At 35.8% G+C, this 22,330-nt stretch overlaps 1 protein-coding gene across 1 annotated transcript in view; it reads left to right on the top strand.

Annotated features, from left to right (window-relative positions):
* Positions 1-22,330, top strand: part of LOC100372964 (centrosomal P4.1-associated protein-like) — a 56,763-nt gene that overhangs the window by 16,744 nt on the left and 17,689 nt on the right. Inside the window, exons 7-16 of the mRNA XM_085491330.1 lie at positions 2,098-2,229; positions 3,122-3,400; positions 7,158-7,376; positions 9,763-9,867; positions 15,844-16,201; positions 16,318-16,592; positions 17,055-17,252; positions 17,919-18,092; positions 18,665-18,951; positions 20,744-20,921. Coding sequence (XP_085347456.1) covers positions 2,098-2,229; positions 3,122-3,400; positions 7,158-7,376; positions 9,763-9,867; positions 15,844-16,201; positions 16,318-16,592; positions 17,055-17,252; positions 17,919-18,092; positions 18,665-18,951; positions 20,744-20,921 — 2,205 coding nt within the window. The remainder of the gene's footprint in view (positions 1-2,097; positions 2,230-3,121; positions 3,401-7,157; positions 7,377-9,762; positions 9,868-15,843; positions 16,202-16,317; positions 16,593-17,054; positions 17,253-17,918; positions 18,093-18,664; positions 18,952-20,743; positions 20,922-22,330) is intronic.

Raw genomic sequence — 22,330 nt, 5'->3', positions numbered from 1 at the left:
CTACTCTAAATATGTCAGTTTACGTTTTATTGAAATTTTAAGACAGCACATCACAGTGACTCAAGATTTTGAATGCTGTAAAATTATATTTAAAAAAATGTTTACACTGAAAAATCAAGATTGATTTGGAACTTTTTGATGACAAGCAAACGTTTTAATTTTGGGAAATATAAAAGGTGTGAAACTGAAACTACTTTCAAGTCTCTCTGTAGTCTCATCTCAAGGTTGTTGACCCCACAAAATATTAAGTTATGGTAATCCTTCCATTAATTGGTCCAAAAATAATGAAAACAAAACATACAAAGTTTTGAGGTACATGTGTGAAATAGTTCTATTTATCCTCTGCAGTATCCAGGATTACTCAATACATGTTTTGTTGTATCCTCTGCAGTATCCAAGATTACTCAATACATGTTTTGTTGTATCCTCTGCAGTATCCAGGATTACTCAATACATGTTTTGTTGTATCCTCTGCAGTATCCAGGATTACTCAATACATGTTTTGTTGTATCTTCTGCAGTATCCAGGATTACTCAATACATGTTTTGTTGTATCCTCTGCAGTATCCAGGATTACTCAATACATGTTTTGTTGTATCCTCTGCAGTATCCAGGTTTACTCAATACATGTTTTGTTGTATCCTCTGCAGTATCCAGGTTTACTCAATACATGTTTTGTTGTATCCTCTGCAGTATCCAGGTTTACTCAATACATGTTTTGTTGTATCCTCTGCAGTATCCAAGATTACTCAACACATGTTTTGTTGTATCCTCTGCAGTATCCAGGATTACTCAATACATGTTTTGTTGTATCCTCTGCAGTATCCAGGTTTACTCAATACATGTTTTGTTGTATCCTCTGCAGTATCCAAGATTACTCAACACATGTTTTGTTGTATCCTCTGCAGTATCCAGGATTACTCAATACATGTTTTGTTGTATCCTCTGCAGTATCCAAGATTACTCAACACATGTTTTGTTGTATCCTCTGCAGTATCCAGGATTACTCAATACATGTTTTGTTGTATCCTCTGCAGTATCCAGGTTTACTCAATACATGTTTTGTTGTATCCTCTGCAGTATCCAGGATTACTCAACACATGTTTTGTTGTATCCTCTGCAGTATCCAGGATTACTCAATACATGTTTTGTTGTATCCTCTGCAGTATCCAGGATTACTCAACACATGTTTTGTTGTATCCTCTGCAGTATCCAGGATTACTCAACACATATTTTGTTGTATCTTCTGCAGTATCCAGGATTACTCAACACATGTTTTGTTGTATCCTCTGCAGTATCCAGGATTACTCAACACATATTTTGTTGTATCCTCTGCAGTATCCAGGATTACTCAATACATGTTTTGTTGTATCTTCTGCAGTATCCAGGATTACTCAATACATGTTTTGTTGTATCTTCTGCAGTATTCAGGATTACTCAATACATGTTTTGTTGTATCCTCTGCAGTATTCAGGATTACTCAATACATGTTTTGTTGTATCTTCTGCAGTATCCATGATTACTCAATACATGTTTTGTTGTATCCTCTGCAGTATCCAGGATTACTCAACACATGTTTTTTTGTATCCTCTGCAGTATCCAGGATTACTCAATACATGTTTTGTTGTATCCTCTGCAGTATCCAGGATTACTCAATACATGTTTTGTTGTATCCTCTGCAGTATCCAGGATTACTCAATACATGTTTTGTTGTATCTTCTGCAGTATCCAGGATTACTCAATGCATGTTTTGTTGTATCCTCTGCAGTATCCAGGATTACTCAATACATGTTTTGTTGTATCCTCTGCAGTATCCAGGATTACTCAATACATGTTTTGTTGTATCCTCTGCAGTATCCAGGATTACTCAATACATGTTTTGTTGTATCCTCTGCAGTATCCAGGATTACTCAATACATGTTTTGTTGTATCTTCTGCAGTATTCAGGATTATGCATTCGCCATGTACGAATGATTTGTCAATTGAAAATACAGGCACATACATGTATAAGTAATGACTATAGATAATGAACTAATTCTGAAGAATTTATATTTTTCATCCTTCTCAGTATTCTGTTTTTGTTTTGTTTTTATACTAGAAGTTAGAAGTCAATAAGGAAGCCAAGGATCAGATTGAGTTTGATGAACTTCCTGTCAGTGCAGTGTCTGCTGGGGGCAGAATAAAAACATTTGAAGAACTCCTGGAGGAACAACTACAGTTAGAATCACAGGTAAGAAAAATGACAGTTTCAGATGAGAAGTGGGTGGGTGGGAGGTCTCAAGATTAATGTGGTTTGGCTTTCACATATCAAAGCCGCATCATTTTTTGCATTTTTTTTTTTCAAAAATGTTAACAAGCCCTGCAGCCAATAAAAATTATTAGGTTCAAAATTAACAAAGAAATTATAGAAAAATACATACAAATTTGCAATATTATCATTTAACTTTTGGTAGAAAAAAATATTGCACTCATTTTAATAAATAGTAATGAAATTAGTATTGACAAATGAAAAGAAAACATGGATGGCATGACATTTTGACATATTGAGTGAGCCCCCAAAGTAACTAATTTGTAAAACGTGTTTGTTTTTGTAGTAAATCAAATGCAAATATTAAATGTCAAACTGCTAGTTGCTATATATCCCAAAAACATAGGAATTATCGTTGGTAATGGTGACGACCATCAAATACAACTGTGGGGTTGAACTGTGAAAATTAAATGCTAAATACTGTAAAATACTTTCGCTGAAAAGACTTTTTGGTGTTTCGTATAGAATTCATTTTCACTGATTTTTGACGACTTGAATGTAAAATATAGGGAAAAAAGTTTATTCGCTGGATTTTATTTTCACTGAATCATTCCTTCAGCAAAAATAGCAAAAATTAGTTCTAAGCGAAAATAGCAAAAATTAGTTCTAAGTGAAAATAAGGTATTTTACAGTATTTGTTATCATAAATGTTGAGAGAAAAGGTCTGTCAATTCCTCTCACATGAGAATGAGAAATTAAAACACTTCTACTCCTCTCAAATAAAAACAATAAAAACTTGCACCCAATTATTTTCAGAAACTTGAGGTAACGAAAAGGGCCAATAATCAATTAACTGGGTGTTTTTCTCTTGTAGAGTAAAGACATCAAATCTGTAGACACTCAATCAAAAAAACCATTTCTTAGAAAAGGACAAGGTATAGGTCGATTCGGCCTTGCAGGAAAGAAATCCAAAATATCTTCACAAAATTTATCAACTGCCAAAGTTCAAGACGCTGTTGTCAAACAAGATACTGCTGAAAAGAAATCAACTGCCAAGTTTGATCATGATCTGCATAAAAAGGGAAATGGATCCACTGATCAACCAACATCACTGCCAAAAAAGATGAAAGATTCACAGAGTACATCACCAAAGGTGAGATTAATATTTCACTGCATTAAAATCTCACTTGCAGAGAAAATCAAGTTTTAAAAAGGGTTTGAAATAGAACGCCTTCTTGCATTTCAATGTACCTAATTGTTTCTTGTTGAGAGATAAATGGAGGGAAGGTCAGGGTCAAAGGTCACATGTTCAACTTTTTATAACCTTTGGTCTACAAGACTGCTGCTATCCTATTTGAAGAGTTTTGATTCATGCTATTGTTCTTTCATGCCATTGCATTCTGTCTCATCTGTTCATTCACACCGATGTGTACAATGTTGTGATTTCACACTAAAAAAGGCTACACACACACATGTTCAGTCAAGCCTGGCTGACTTTGAGTTCTCAGAGTTATTTAAGAAGGGATGTGTTGAAAATCAATCTTTTAATTTTCAGTTTCTGAAGGAGGAGGGTTGCACATCTGTTTCATTGAAGGAGTCATGTTTGTACATTACCCTCTGACCTGGCTGTAGGACAGTCTTGTTTTTTCTCCTGTACCTGACGTACTATTTGCGATTTATAGAACAAATGCAGATTATTGATTGCATGTTGATATTCGGTAATTCTACATCAGTGGCAGCTTTATAGGAAAACAAACTTCCATGATTTTGCATGTCAGCATAGGTAAAAATGTTACTGAGATTGGAAGTCACAGTGGCTTTCATAAAATTAAGTTTAACCCAAGAAACATGCTTCGTATAGATAAAATTCAGTTCACTTTTTCAATTGTGTTAACTATTACCGTATTTGCTCTATTACAAATATATGTAAGTAGGGGAGAATAGGAAATCAAACCAGTGGTGCAGCATGGTCACCAGTTCTAAGGCAAATTAAATAAATTCAGCTACACCAGAAGCTTGGAAACTACCGGTACCCGGTACTCTATATTTGAGTCCCGGAATGACATCGTTAAGTGATCCAGAAAGACATAGAGATCAATATAATGGGTTTTCATCGGCGCTCTACACAGAGCTGCTCCTGCTCTTCCTTTACATAAATTACAGAAGTGTTTTTGAGGTCAAAATATGTAATATTTTAATAATTTAGTATACAATATGCACTTGTATTGTAGATGCTCTTGTATTGGTACTTACCTCCCAAATTATATAGCATTACACTGCAATATTTGCCTCACTGGACAGCCAACTAGACTACGACTCTACACCAGTGACCTTACATGCCTATATTTGCCTCACTGGACAGCCAACTAGACTACGACTCTACACCAGTGACCTTACATGCCCATATTTGCCTCACTGGACAGCCAACTAGACTACGACTCTACACCAGTGACCTTACATGCCTATATTTGCCTCACTGGACAGCCAACTAGACTACGACTCTACACCAGTGACCTTACATGCCTATATTTGCCTCACTGGACAGCCAACTAGACTACGACTCTACACCAGTGACCTTACATGCCCATATTTGCCTCACTGGACAGCCAACTAGACTACGACTCTACACCAGTGACCTTACATGCCCATATTTGCCTCACTGGACAGCCAACTAGACTACGACTCTACACCAGTGACCTTACATGCCCATATTTGCCTCACTGGACAGCCAACTAGACTACGACTCTACACCAGTGACCTTACATGCCCATATTTGCCTCACTGGACAGCCAACTAGACTACGACTCTACACCAGTGACCTTACATGCCCATATTTGCCTCACTGGACAGCCAACTAGACTACGACTCTACACCAGTGACCTTACATGCCCATATTTGCCTCACTGGACAGCCAACTAGACTACGACTCTACACCAGTGACCTTACATGCCCATATTTGCCTCACTAGACAGCCAACTAGACTACGACTCTACACCAGTGACCTTACATGCCCATATTTGCCTCACTGGACAGCCAACTAGACTACGACTCTACACCAGTGACCTTACATGCCCATATTTGCCTCACTGGACAGCCAACTAGACTACGACTCTACACCAGTGACCTTACATGCCCATATTTGCCTCACTAGACAGCCAACTAGACTACGACTCTACACCAGTGACCTTACATGCCCATATTTGCCTCACTAGACAGCCAACTAGACTACGACTCTACACCAGTGACCTTACATGCCCATATTTGCCTCACTGGACAGCCAACTAGACTACGACTCTACACCAGTGACCTTACATGCCCATATTTGCCTCACTGGACAGCCAACTAGACTACGACTCTACACCAGTGACCTTACATGCCCATATTTGCCTCACTAGACAGCCAACTAGACTACGACTCTACACCAGTGACCTTACATGCCCATATTTGCCTCACTGGACAGCCAACTAGACTACGACTCTACACCAGTGACCTTACATGCCCATATTTGCCTCACTAGACAGCCAACTAGACTACGACTCTACACCAGTGACCTTACATGCCCATATTTGCCTCACTGGACAGCCAACTAGACTACGACTCTACACCAGTGACCTTACATGCCCATATTTGCCTCACTGGACAGCCAACTAGACTACGACTCTACACCAGTGACCTTACATGCCCATATTTGCCTCACTGGACAGCCAACTAGACTACGACTCTACACCAGTGACCTTACATGCCCATATTTGCCTCACCAAAAAGCCAGCCAGACTACGACTCTACACCAGTGACCTTACATGCCCATATTTGCCTCACTGGACAGCCAACTAGACTACGACTCTACACCAGTGACCTTACATGCCCATATTTGCCTCACCAAAAAGCCAGCCAGACTACAACCATTAACCAAAGACCATTAAATGTAATATTGACTAAAGTGTTAACACAAGCAATTTCTAAAATATTTAAACCAACCTGAAACAATACGATTGTTTGTACTTTTGTGATTTATCTCTCAGTTATAAAGTATTTGAAAACTATTGAATGGCTCGTTTTTATGTCGTACTTAATTCTGTGTATAACGGACAGGCACATGTTTATGATGAATTCAAGCCGTAAGACCTTAGTTTATTAGGTTCAGGTTGGGTTTACACTGCCTGCAGGATATGCTCCATTCATGGTAGGAATGCTTTAGAGTATCAAACAATTCTCATCTCATTTGCACTGTTTCACACAGGTGTGCTTCTACCATGTAAAATCCATTATTTTCATTTTTAGCTCCGCTGTCAACTTTGTCGAGTGGAGTATAAGTGATTGTTCGTCGTCTGTCTGCGTCCGTCGTCCGCGTCAACTTTGTCGAGCAAGCTTATTATATGAGTGATTGTCCGTCGGTGTCGTCCGTGTCAATGTTTTACTTTTTCGACTTCTTCTTGAAAACACAAGCCTGAATGCTTTAATACTTGGTGTATATGTATCTTGGGTAGACCTCTCTCAGATTTGTTCATTTTGTGATGTATTTAATTCTCTAATTTTGGTGAATATTTTTGTCATATGTACTTTGGGTAGACCTCTCTTTAGATTTCTTCATTAAATGTATAGGTACTACATGTGGACCTCTTCCAGATTTTTTCATTTCATGGTGATATCTTCAATTATCTAATTTTGATGAATATTTTTGATGAAAAGTGATATTTTTGAATTCTTGTTGAAAACAGCAAGTCTGATTGCTTTGATACTATACATATTGTTCATTTTCTAATGATATCTTCTGTTCTTTAATTGCAATGTGCATTGCTAACAGCGGAGTTATCTCAGCCAACAGGCTGCTTGTTTAAATATATAATGACCATTATTATTTGATTGTGTTGATGTAACATAGGATTGATGGATTTATTGTTTATTCACAGGTACCAAGGAAAGTAGTTTCCAGACCACAGCAGGATGACCATGTGTTCAAACATCCACTGCCATTTAAATTAAAATTAGTTCCAGAAAATAGAGCCAAAAATGCTGCCATATCTAAGTGTGAAGATGATTATATTTCACAAGAAACCCCATCAAAACACAATGATACCATGGAAGTATCTTTTCAGAATCGGATGAGAGATTTGCAACAACAAGCTGAGGTAATGTTGGTGTGATGTAGATGAAGTGGGATGTTTTGCATGTGTCGTTGTTACTTTCAAAATTGATTTGAGTGTAGTTTTGGATCACACAGGTTGGTTTGCATGTTACATGTATTTGTGCTAGTTTGGAATCGTTGGTGCTGTCGGGTGGGAATGTATGTTGGGTTGATTACTACAAGGTACACATGGTATTACTACATGGTACACATGGTATTACTACAAAGTACACATGGTATTACTACAAAGTACACATGGTATTACTACAAGGTACACATGGTAATACTACAAGGTACACATGGTAATACTACAAGGTACACATGGTAATACTACAAGGTACACATGGTATTACTACAAGGTACACATGGTATTACTACAAGGTACACATGGTATTACTACAAGGTACACATGGTATTACTACAAGGTACACATGGTATTACTACAAGGTACACATGGTACTACTACAAGGTACACATGGTATTACTACAAGGTACACATGGTATTACTACAAGGTACACAATGTATTACTACAAGGTACACATGGTACTACTACAAGGTACACATGGTATTACTACAAGGTACACATGGTATTACTACAAGGTACACATGGTATTACTACAAGGTACACATAGTAATACTACAAGGTACACATGGTATTACTACAAGGTACAGATGGTATTACTACAAGGTACACATGGTATTACTACAAGGTACACATGGTATTACTACAAGGTACACATGGTATTACTACAAGGTACACATGGTATTACTACAAGGTACACATGGTATTACTACAAGGTACACATGGTACTACTACAAGGTACACATGGTATTACTACAAGGTACACATGGTATTACTACAAGGTACACAATGTATTACTACAAGGTACACAATGTATTACTACAAGGTACACATGGTACTACTACATGGTACACATGGTATTACTACAAGGTACACATGGTATTACTACAAGGTACACATGGTACTACTACATGGTACACATGGTACTACTACATGGTACACATGGTATTACTACAAGGTTCACATGGTATTACTACAAGGTTCACATCGTACTACTACAAGGTACACATGGTATTACTACAAGGTACACATGGTATTACTACAAGGTACACATGGTATTACTACAAGGTACACATGGTATTACTACAAGGTACACATGGTACACATGGTACTACTACATGGTACACATGGTATTACTACAAGGTACACATGGTATTACTACATGGTACACATGGTATTACTACATGGTACACATGGTATTACTACATGGTACACATGGTATTACTACATGGTACACATGGTATTACTACAAGGTACACATGATACTACTACAAGGTACACATGGTATTACTACAAGGTACACATGGTATTACTACAAGGTACACATGGTATTACTACAAGGTACACACGGTATTACTACAAGGTACACACGGTATTACTACAAGGTACACACGGTATTACTACAAGGTACACACGGTACTACTACAAGGTATTACTACAAGGTACACACGGTATTACTACAAGGTACACACAGTATTACTACAAGGTACACACGGTATTACTACAAGGTACACACGGTATTACTACAAGGTACACACGGTATTACTACAAGGTACACATGGTATTACTACAAGGTACACATGGTATTACTACAAGGTACACACGGTATTACTACAAGGTTCACATGGATACCTCATATTCTGGATAGATAGTTATCAGTGACCCAGGGAATACATCACCATTAGTTTCCCCGTTGCCATGGCTTTATTAATTTGCTTGAGTAGCAGAGGGCCATACTGGTAAATTGACCTTACTTTTATCAGTCACAAAAATGTCAAGCTCTTATTGAAGGCTTATTGTAAATCTGTCAGCCTTCTAGTACTGTAAAGTACAGTACAGTCAGGATGTAACATCTAACCTGGCTATCATCTGGCTATACCTTTTTCATAGAAACTTATAATTTTTAGAGTATCATTGTCATCCATAATTTCAACTTACCGGTAATTTTTTTAGTATTTGTCTATGTTATTATGAGACATTTTATATATATAGCAATTTTAAAATCAAGCTAAGCTAGCTAAATGTTAAGTTATGCTCGGATCTTGATGGCTTTTTTATTAGCTTTTCTGTTGACAAAGTTATTAGTATTAATGTAGTAATACTGAATGCCCGTCCACTCAATTTTACATGGACTTCTTAAAACAGTCACATGTATGGTTTTCCTACTTGCTGCATTTGGGACTGGGGTGGCTTATTGTTCGTATATTCTTGTGACTTTTGTAGGTGAGTGCATGTTTTCTTTGTTATATAACCATTTTAATTCCTTTCGAGGAGTTTTAAGCATTCTTTAATAAATTGGTGTTACAGGTAGAACAAGAGGAACTGAAGGAGTTTGAGTTATTAGAACAAGCAGCTGATGACACATCATTTACCAGTAACTCTTCTATGGTGGCGAGAATGCTCAATAAACAGGTAATATTATCAATAATTATAACAAAACCACCTTAACTGACACCTTAAAGCGTGGTGGTCATCGAATTTCATGTAAATAAACAATATATTTTACACGCATTGTATACATCGCTATGAGTTCCATATCGAACAGGACGTGGCACGACGACTGCCGCCCTTTAAAATTTAACAAACATTGCAAGCCTGTCTGCTGCTGAAATAAGATAAACTCAGGACATCAATACACTTACAACACCTTTTGTGGATTGTCATCGCTGTTGCCTTTGCCATATTTATGTCGCTCTGTGCTGGTGTAACATGTTCTCTATGCCAAAGAACTTACATCAGAGATGAGTTTAGCATAACTTGGTCTATATGTGTAGAAATGTGGCACATTTCCATGGCAACTTATTCTGTTGATATTCAAAATATAGTCTCATAATATGAGATATGTGTATTTGGATTTTCTTTCTCAATATTACATACATGGTATGTAGGTAGAATGAACAATTTAAAACAAGTGTATATTGTAGATATTTTCTTTTACATTGTGCAAATGAAGAGGCGATGAGCAATACCATTTTTACAATAAACGCCCCTTGTGAAAATGGTCATTTTGTTTGAATCCCAATCACTGAAGTCCTAAAAAACAACATTGGCAACTATGTTAGGGAAATTGCAATGATCCATGGGAAATTGGTTAGAAGATAGCGGTATTCATGGTCAGTTTATAGTGATTTTTACTGGTACTAAAATTTTGAAAAATTCCAAGGTAACTGGCAGTGTTTGATTTATAATTATGCTTCAACTGAAAACCCCCTCGATAGTAAATCATTTGAACTCCTCATCTACGTTTCCAGGCAACGGGAGATGCTGTGTTGCCAAGCAATAAAATATCACTGCATTTAAATGATTGGACTTTGCTTGAAGGATTTAAACGCTTTTAATGTGTTCTGTTAATAGTTCTAAGTTGATACATTGTATTTGCCAACCATCATTTTAGACAGTGGAACAAGTAATTTCATACGAGTATGAGTATGTCATGGGAGTATGACATCAATACACGTTGGGTAATTTGTAATCACCTAAGAACGCCAGTACGTGATGTCTGCTTCGGCGACACCAAGTCTACGGGTTAGTCTACAATGTTTCAAAACTAATAACAGTCATGTCAATGATTATAAATCATCAGTAACTTAGTAAACCAATTTATGATTAAGAACTATATGAACATTTGGAGACGTAATTTTTGTTCTAAGTTCTACTGTAATGACCTTTACATGTTGGCTTCCATACAATAATTATTCCATGCTTGTTTATGTATGGTGTCTACTGCCTCCATAAATACAGCATATATACAGACTGTTGCTGTTCTTGTGTCATAACAGCTCTCCGTATCCTATCTTTTACTGCATCATGAAAATCACCATAATATACAATTGATCTGGCACTTGAGACATGTTAACTCTCATGTTGGTAAATCGGTATCTGTATACTTGGGAAGATTATTGACCATGATAGTCAGGATAGAACCTTAAGGTCATGGTCCCTCAGGGTCTATGGTGTCTTCATTTCAAATACATGGAATGTACACTGCTGTAGTCTCAACTGAAGTTGGGTATCGGTAGTTGTTCTCTTCTTGCATCTCCAAACGAGGCACATGTGAGTCAAAATATTGTATCGATAAGGCACCTAACTTGTACTGATTTATTTTTTGTACCCAATGGGTGATTTGTATATTAACCACCTGTGCTTCTAATAGAGTAAATATGGTGATTCGGGCATTAAACCACTATAAATTAGTTAAATAATTTAAAGGTTTAAATTATGCTTTTAAATAGTTAGTGCGACAAATGACTTAATACAATCATCTTTGACAGCTGAATTAAAATTCTGAAAGATGATCGGCCTTGTTGTGAACTTGTCATGAACACAAGCAATTAACCCCTTTGACTGGATGTAAGCTCACTTTGTTGACTCTCTTCACCTGTTCTCGTTATCAAAAGTGTTGACTTAAAGTAAATACAGGTGTATATGCATTGTCGTATTAGGATTTGCAACTGGAACATTTTCTTCTGTTAAACTTTTATATAAAACTGGTTTTAAACTACATGTCAAAAATTAAAACAAGATATTTATTGCTAGAGGATTTTGATCATATCCCGTGCACTTTTTTAGATTTCCCTCAATTTACAACATCAAATAAGAATTACTATTAGTAAAATGGTTGACACAATTTTCTTTTATAGTGGTTTTACAATTGTTAAAATGATCAGTGCACTGTAAACCACTTTAATTTAATTTCGCTAGAAACAAATTTTTGTGAAAGAGTGACAAAGTGAAAATTCAACAGGTTTCTTTGAGTCACAAATTTTGAACATTTAATGATTTATAGTAGTCTTGCTGTATGATTTTATCACTTTATTGATTTAGTAAATACACGTAACTGGAATTTAGAATACCCTCAGTCCATTGATTGGCTACATCTATACCATAAATTACTTAATTTACAGTCAATTTCTGTAGTACATTATTATATTACTATGATATTTATACACTGTGTTGGTAGATTGTACTCAAGTTTAGTTTAAGTCCAAAAACAGAGATCATTAATTTTGGTCACTTTATATTGTGTTATTTTATTATACATGTATTGTGTTTTGTGCTTCTGTATTTGATTAAGACTTGTCCTTTACCATTGTCGTTTTTTCTATTAAATGCAAACTGTTGCTCTTACGAGCGTGTGGTGACGTGTTACAAACACACACACACACACACAACCAACCAATCAATCTACTTGTTAAAGCAGACAGTCTCCCTGTTCTAAAACAAGCACCGATTGGTCATCTTTTTCATGATATTTACTCTGAATATGCAAATCATGCCTTCCTAATATATGTTTTTTTCGTATTTATTAGGAGTGTACCAGAAATATTTGTGTCAAACAAGAATGTTTTTGCCCCAAAGTTCATAAATTTGAACATTTCATTGACGGTTTTTCAGAAATTCCTAGACTGATTTCATTGTAGGTTACCAATGCATATCATTTGGTTTTATGATTTAATTCAAAATGACGACCTATATTTGTGTCCCTTTTCTGACCAATATTGGGTCAAACTTGGCAAGAAATTATGATTTTTCCATTTGTTGTTTCGCAATTCAACATTCATAAGTATTCATTTCATTTAAGCTTGTCATCAACATACTAGAACTAGATATGGGTGTATAATGAGGTATAATACATTTGTAATAATAATAATAATAATAATAATACTGTAGGTCAATAATCATTTGATAGCCCTAGTTGTTCCCGCCATGTTTTACAGACAGTGCAACATTTTAATGTATTTATTTTGAGCCACATGGACATAATTGCCCATAACTTGGCTGTAGGTCTTGATTAAATTTTGTGAGAAAATGTTTTAAAAGATATCTTTTTGTGTGTTAATAAAAGTTAACTTTGTCTTTTAAAGTGTGAATTATTTCACCCACTTGCCGGACTCTGTGTGAGTTTGATTGGTTGTCTGGCTTCAGTGGCATTGTATTCTTATCTCTCATTACACTGTTGGTGATATCAGTAGCTTCCATCAGCTTCATAGATCGTAACCTTGAAAGCAGAGTGTTTACTCTACTAATCCCACCAGTCCTGTCTCATGAAACATGTATGCTAGTGACATACCGGTAGTATCAAAATCAGTTCAGATCACATAATTCAGTCCCATTTCAGGCAAAGTCCAAAACAGGGACTTATAGTTTAGGCCACACTGATTTAATTTTATGGATGACATCCTCTGAAGACCCCAAAACTAATGCGAGAGGGCGAAAAAAAAAAAAAATTCGGCCAAAAAAAAAATGCTGCTAAAACCACAGGACTACGGAGCTATTATTACGAATTTAACCATAGTGTATCAAAAAAACAACAAGTCTTTATTTGTAGGAGGCACATGCTGATGTACACATTTCGTACTGTATTACTGTCACAGGTATCATCACCTTTGATTTTGAAAAGGCAATAGGGTAAGGCAGATGTTAGCTTTGTCAAAGGCATATACATTAACTCAATAATAAAGAAAAACTTACTGTGTTGTATTGAAAAAAAATAATTAAAAATGAACAATAAGTTTGTCAACAGCAACCTGGAAATTAACTTCTTTGACATTCAAACTACAGCTTTTAAAGTGACACTTCAGATAGACTATTAAGTGTAGACACAAATGCTCAAGAACTACTTCAACTCTGTAACAAATTATAAGAGGCTCGATATTGAAAAAAAAACACCAACAGTCAACAAAAATTTGGATGCAGAAAATTATGTACATGTATCTTGATGAAAATGCGTCATATGATCAAAATATTACTGAATGTGTGTGCAAGCAAATTATTCGAATCAGAAAATGAAAAAAAAAATAAGAAAATTTTCTTCACCCCGTAAGGGGACTTCGGCCAAGGAGCTTCTGCTGCTTTTGTTGCAGTTTTGTCGACTTCAATGCGGACAAAGCAACCGAACTGATTTGTCGCCTGACCGACTTTTAGGCCACCATACACCTCCACTCCTCTCCCATTTCTCTCATCATTGCAGAAGAAACGCGAGACAGCCACTCTGAACAATATGTTCTCAAAGTTGTCTGGGCGAAACTCGCTTGCCGCTACCGACCTCTTGTCTAGCTGTAAAAACGTCTCCCTGGCCAATGTCAATTGCGTACCAGTCTACAACAATCCCTCCGTTTCACCTCTAAACTTTTATGCTCACGTATTTTGGTGGTGTGGTCGCCATGTTGGACCATTTATGGCAAAATTTGCATGTTTTGAGGCAATCTCTTTCCCATAGGTCTTTGCGCTTTACGTAAGGCGCATCTAACTGTGCGGAGTTTGGTTTTGAGGTTGGCTGGTTCCCGCCTCAAGTGTCATGGCGTACCAAGCAAAGGACGCTGGAAACCAGCGAAGTTTTGAGGTAGTCCAAAACGAGTTTTACGACAAGTCGGCGCTTTGCAACAATATGAGTCGGCAAGTTCCGGACAGAAAACCGATCTGTGAAGACTCGTCGTAGGAGATTTTTTTTTTTTTGAGAACAGGCGAAAACTAGTGCGCACGCGGATGTCATCCATAAAATTACATCGGTGTAGCCTTAGTCTCCATGCATTTTGCTGTCTGTGGGTACAAGCTGTATCTTAGACACTCTTCAACCAATTTTCTACAAACATCACAAATACTTAATATCTTATTCATGTGTGATTATTTCATGACTCGCAGCCATTTTTGTTTTGAAAATACATCATAATCAGGTATTTGACATGTCTGGAACAAAATCTCTGGCATGTGTTGGCAGATTTATATCAAACTTGGTGGAAGGATTAACAATGGATTATGGGTAGTTGATGCACACCATTTTGTTTTTTAAAATCACCTTAAAATGGCCGACTGTCAGACGTGTATTTCTTGCAGTTCACTTCAAACTCTATACGTAGACAGTATATCATGGCATACATTCACCTAAATAATAAATTTTGTCAACTGATCATAGACCACCCGACTGCTGACATTTATAGTTGTTGTTAAAAAACAATAAAATCGGGTATTTTGACATGTTAGGAACCAGAATCGTGAAGTCGATTTTAACTTGGTGGCGACATTAACCAATGTAGGTAGTTGATGCACATACTGCAACATCATATGCTTTTTGCATATTCACAACACTTTGATAGATACCATGAATTCACTAACTCTATACAAGAACTAAACCATTACTACATTACTACTACCATTAGATTACTACAATAAGTTTACTGTCTTAGTTTTGAACCCTACCTCCCTATGTAGTTTATGTATATTTTTGAAAACTCGCATAAATAATTTGCTTATTTCCATTTACCATTTTCATTGCTTGTAAGATGCAGATCAGCTCTCTCAAACATTTCTTTTTACTTCAACTTTCTTCAACCCCATATACTTGTACATCCCTGACTGAAAATTGTATATTCAAATTCTTTTTATATCTAGAAAAAATGGACACCTCCAACCATACATGAACGAGATGACAGAGAGGATCTTAGGAAAACAGGTAACGATGACAGAGGATCATCAACAGAGGAAGAAAATGATTATGATGAAAATGATAGAACATTAGAGCCAGAAAATTCTCCCTCGGCCAAACAATCATCATCGCATGAATTAAGTGTAGACTTTAATGATGATGAAAGTTGGGGAGATTTTAGTCATGATCTTAAAGACAGTGAGGAAGAGGATGAAGAGGAGGAGGATAGTTACCATGACAATGGGAAGCAAGAAGAGAGCATTATAGCTGGATCTGAGAACTTGGTGACGTCTACTCCTCCACTTCGAAAGCTTGCATCAAGTGGTATGTATATGGAACATATAATTGCACACTGTCTGTTGAAACGTGACAAAAGTTATTTTTAGTGTTTGAAGGATTACAAAAGCTTATGAATTTTTTTTTTTTTTCCCATCTCGTAGCATTCACCAAAGAAACACTTAAAGACTCTGGTTCCACTCCGCCGACATCTGGGCTCATGACGAAATTATTCCCGCAACTGAAACCTGTGGAATCAAAGGAGAGTCAGCATATTCATCAACAGACACAAAAGTTGCAGCATGTAAATGAGAGGGTGTACAACGATGGTATACAGTCTAAAGTATTGAAAGAAAAATTAGCTGAACTTGAAACAGAAATTGAACGATTTCGAAGAGAAAATGCAAATTTATTGAAACTCAGGGATGAGAGAGACAAGGTACGTTTTGATTGGCTGATATATCTGAAAATTTTATACTGATTGGTTTGTTTCCCATCAAACCTATGCTTTGGTTCTGTCCATTAGCATTTGTTGGACTTGATGGCAGGGTTTGCGCTAATGTCTCGGCAAGATGAGTCCCACTTACAAAATTTTAAGAAATAGAAATTTTATCCTGGATAACCTTATTAGAGATTGGACCCCAGCTTGCCTGAAAAACTGGGTCCCTCTTCAATAATTGGAGTCAGGGAAGCAAAATATAAGGTTAACGCAACCCTTGCTTGATGGATTTTGTTCAAAAACTTGTTACGATGCCACTATAATGGTATACATCATACACGAATTAACATTACTTATGGTAGGTTAACTGATGTATGTCGTTTGTTCTCGAAATCCATCATTTGTCTGAAAATGAATAATTGAAACAGTATAATGAGATGGCGTTCATCGTTTCATTGACAGGCGATGAAGCAGCTACAGAAAGAGATGCGAGATTTTGATAAATTGAAAACTGAAGAGTTGCAACAGTTGGAAGAGTTTAAAGATGAAGAGATGAAGAAACTAAGAAGAGAGAAGAAAACTTTTGAAAAATATCAGAAAGCAGCAAGAGCTGTTCCTGATAAAAAAGAACGTGAAGAGATAGAGACTTTAAAAAAACAGGTAATGTGTAATGTAATCTTGAATATCATAATTCAGTGGATAGTTTTAGATAATTTGAGAAGAGATAAAGAGTCCTAATTGACATATTGAATAGTAGAACACTGTGTCATAAATTGAGTGGAACCGAATGTAGATAAGGAGATGCACTGTGTATGTGACATGTAATGAAATATTTCACTGATTGCGTTACAGACACATGTTTCTACTTTTGTAAAGTCTGTATTATGATATTTTAGTAGGGTATTTTGACCATGTATTACTATATTTAGCAACACACGCATTGTATTTATTAGATATCTAGTTTTTCTGTTCTCTAATATTACTGCTGAAGGTGTATGTTAAACTTAATCTTATTTCAGTTTGAGTATCTGATTTTTCAATTTTACGCATATTCACTTTTCAATGAATATTACAGCTATGCCTACCATATTTACTTTATTAGCATCACACATATTATATACTAGATAATTAAAATATGATTGAGTTTGACTACAGCTATGCACTATTAACAGAGTAAATACAGTAGGTGTGAATTTTCATTTGTCATGCTGGTTTCAATGACACAAATTCTTTCACTGGTCTCTTTTTAAAAAAGTCGGTTGGCGAGTTAAATAAATTTAGTTTCTGTTTGTTACTGTGGAATAATGTCTATTATGTAATTTGTAGCTATTAGAAGTTCAGGATGAGATGAGGCGGAAAGAAACACGATGGAATTCAAGCAGTGTACGTTTGCATACACGGATAGAAAATCTTGAAAAAGACAACCATGAATTGCGAGATGAGTTACAGATATTAGAAAGGAGGAGGTTGGATTCCTGGAAACGAGATGAGGAAGCAAAGGTAACCATAGATATTATGTCTACAAGCATAGTAGTAACTATTGGCCTTTATCAATTTACTGATAGTTAATGGATGGCATTGAAGACGCAAACTGTAGTTAATGGCTGGTATGGGGGGGCTGAGGTTCTAGTTTACCAGAACTGATACCTTAAACAGACCGCTAACTACCATTAGTGTTCAGTTGTGGTACTTCAACAAAGTAATTCTGTGCATTTGGCGAGTTTTAGGAGATTTTGCTTTGCAGTCCCATTGCCGGTTGTGTCACAGTATACGTGTGTCACGTAACTCCTTTGAGTGGCGGACTGTTAGAGATAAGCCAAAAAGTGGTATTACTAGAATTGACCTTTGAATTGTCAGCCATTATGGATTTATTGGAATTGACCATTGAACTGTCAGCCATTATGGATTTGTTGGAATTGACCTTTGAACTGTCTGCCATTGTGTATTTGTTGGAATTGACCTTTGAACTGTCAGCCATTATGGATTTATTCGTTAATGCTTGATTGAAATTGAAAATCACTTGTTGAATTATTCTTATATTTGCATGCATTTGTGTATATCTTGTCTTCCAGTCAAAAGAGAAAAAATTACACAAGCGGTCTCGCAGCCGTGAGAAAGCGCCCTCACAGGACCAAACTAAGAATCAGGAAACCCCTAACCATGACAGGCTGCATGAGCACATTGATGAACCTACCTCACCCCTACGTCACAAAATGGAATCACCCATACGACAGAAAATGGGTGACAAACCCAACAAGAACACAACAAAACAGAATGAAAGGGAATATGAAGTAGATGACTTATTACCAGAAGACACACCACGAAAACAGTTATTGATAAATAGTCTCACAAAACAAAGGTGAGTTAAGAAGTGCCTATCATATTATCAGTTTTTAAAAGCACTTGGTATATTAATTCATAATCTAAATACAGTTTAAGTAATAATAAATTCAGTTTGGTGAACAAAAATCATTGCTTGCTCATCTCTGAATCATCTATTTTTTCGGCACAACTTTTTACTGGAAGGAGCCATTTTGGAAATATTTGCCTCCAGCTAGGCTGCCATCTTTATGAAATGGTGAATTTGCTCCACCTTTGACTCCCTTGGTCACTTTTTTTCAAATCCAACGTGGTTTAAGCCAATGTCACAATCTATTTCACATTTTAGTTTGACAAGTTCACCAATACAATAGAAGTGTCAACTGTTATATTCAGTAACACTTGTTTATAATTGATTGCATTATGATCACAATGATTCTGATTGGTAGATTTGTTTGAATAGATTTTATAGTCAAAACATTTTTACTACAGCCGTATTAGGGAACTTTGCTATTTTTGAATTGTTATAAACACAGAAATCTCAATGAGAGGGTAGATTTGTAATCAGGGTGTGTTTAATAATCATATTTTAATGATAGTACAGTAATTGTTACATTAGCACAGTATGAGCCACTTTTCATATCTGAAGCACGAATGAAGACAAAGTCCAAATCATTGGTAGAATCTAACACATGTACACAAGTTATTGAGTATTTAATTTGCAAACTTTTCTGCGAGATTGCTGATGTACCTGATTCTAATTCTTTTTCTTCTTTTCTAATTTCACTGAAAGAGCATTACATCATCTACGTAAGTGGACCTCAGTTTCATTTCACCGCATGGTTATAGGATTGCTCAGTATATTTATTATACTTAATGAACAGTTTCTTTTCAATATAATATACATTTGTATCTTGCTACCAGCAGAATTTCTAGTTTTATAGGTGTTCTAGTTTTCAAGCTTGCATTTCTGTAATGATGTATTTTACCGTATTGTAGCAGTAGTTTTAATGATGTGCTAGTATTTCGTCCTGTATTTTTTTTTTTTTTTTCAATGTAACATTTTTATTCCTCCATCGAAATTTTGGGCATTTTAAATAAATTACTGAGTAATGTATTATTCCAGATCAAAGGTTGGTTTGTTTCGTGTAAACTGAGGCCTCAAATCTCTATAAGCATGGGGGGGGGGGCAGATCTGATGTCTGAACACTTTTTGTTGTATCTGAAATTCAAAGTATCTGTATGTTAGACATGCTATCTATTAACAGAATACAAAGGTTTCTGTGATGAAGTATTTTAAGAAATGGGCATGACTGTAGAAACTTAATTATAATGTGTATTATCCTTTTCACCACCAGTTCCCTTTTTTCATCACAAATTCACAAAATAGTCAAATTTTTGAGTAAAGACTAAAAAAATTTGTGTTGGCTCCAAAATTAGAGTTCATTTATGGAAATATTGATAAATATTTGAAAAAAGTGCAGAAAAATTTGAGCCTAGTGGTTAAAAGGTTTAAGTGATCAGTGAGCAAGAATCTTAATTTTGATTCATGCTTTAGAAAGAAAAAGTAAAGTGGATGTCTTGTGAATTACCATTTCATGCAATGTACCTGACTGCTAAAAAGTGCTCAGATCTAAACAATATTACTCATTTTTACTGCCTAGTCTTCTAGGATTCAAATTAACATCAGGTCAAGACACATAAGCCAAATAACTTGCTTTGACAAACGTGTTTAAGTTCAAGCCTTAGTAACATTGCACTTGGTTCAGCAACTACTTCTTGTACTGTATCACATAAAATATTTATTTTATTTCTTGCACGATTCTTGGTAGCTCTGAAGTTGATGGATTTCAAGGTTATACCTCTGAAAGTAACCCACCACGGAGGCCGGTACACAGAAAGCGAGCCATCAAGTTTGATAGCAATGATAGTAATTATGAATTAAAAGTATCGACACAAACTATTGATAATGACAGTGATATGGAGGAGATTTCACATCCTGATGGAAAGGTAGGAACAGGATATTTGATGTTATCTTTTAAATAGCAAAATATAACAAACTCAGTGCAGTTGATCATCTTAAAGGCGCCTACCCTATGACATCCTATTCATTTAACTAGTGACCAAGAAAAAGTATTACCGTAAAATCTGTATTAGAAGCCGCATCCCTAATAGAAGTCGCACCCATTCTTTTTGAACAATTGAGACCAAAATATTCATAATTTCTCATATTTGTAGATGCTCGAATACAAGCCGCATCCCCTCTGTTGCATTGTACCATTTTTACCTTGCCCGTACCATCAAAGATGGAAGGGAAAGGTATATTAAGGGAAAAATTTTGTCCGGCGTCGTCGTCGTTGTTGTTGTTGTTGTCGTCGTCGTCGTTGTCGTCGTCGTTAATAATTGTTATTGTGTGCATAATAACTTTACTAATTCTATTCCAAACTTTATCAAACTTGGTCACCTTATTCATCAGTATAAAGTCTTCCCTGAGTTTGAACAACAGATGTCCTGTATGAAAATATCATGCAAAAATTGAGAAAATCTGATAAAATATTTTGACTACTTGACTGATCACTGGTGATACACATCAAAGGTCACTGATCTCAGTGGAAATATGCATTGTTGTATGTGTTCAATGAAGCAAATGATTTATCTTGTAATAATATCCTTGGTAATGTATCTCAGAATCCCATACTGGGTTTCAAAACCAACTCATGGAGAGATTGCACAGTCTGATACACATTTGCAAACCTACCAATAAAATCTTTACAGAAAACAAGATGTCAGAAAATCAATATAAGCACTGCTATGAACTGGGTGCCAAACTTTGATCAAGATCTGAAGCTAATAGATAATCTGTTTAGTCAAAAGTTATCAAATCAAAAACAATACATAAAAATACATTAAAAGCAAAACATTTCATCCACATTTTAAAAAGAAAATTATTCTAAAATATATGTATTCTGTATTTGACAAACAGTTCATTCGACAAATGAAAACTCACAGGAATATGTTTCAGCTATTAGAACAGAATGATAAAGTTTTTATAATACTAGTTTAAAAATGCACTTCAGAGATTGCAGTGTTTGAAGATGTAGTTTCTCAGGAGGCAACAGTACTGTTGACTTCTCCCTCCACTGGACACCAACTATTTAAGTTGATTTGCATACAAAGCAGAGCTTGCAACATGATAGTTATTCATAAAGAGTGTTTTTTTTACTTTTCATATAATACAGTAGTCAAACAATGAGGCAGTTCATATTTGTCTCAGTGAATCATTCATTTTTGACAGACACCTGTACAAAATACTTGAACTAAAGCCAGCTAAATTTTTCTGTTATCTTGCATGTTTTATGAATCTATTCACATCTAAATGCAGCACTTTTTTTTTGCAATGAGACATTTGTTTTTATTCT

Source organism: Saccoglossus kowalevskii, chromosome 16, assembly GCF_978046115.1.
Source record: "Saccoglossus kowalevskii chromosome 16, keSacKowa6.1, whole genome shotgun sequence".
NCBI classification, from domain to species: domain Eukaryota; kingdom Metazoa; phylum Hemichordata; class Enteropneusta; family Harrimaniidae; genus Saccoglossus; species Saccoglossus kowalevskii.
This window is presented reverse-complemented; position numbering and strand designations above follow the sequence as displayed.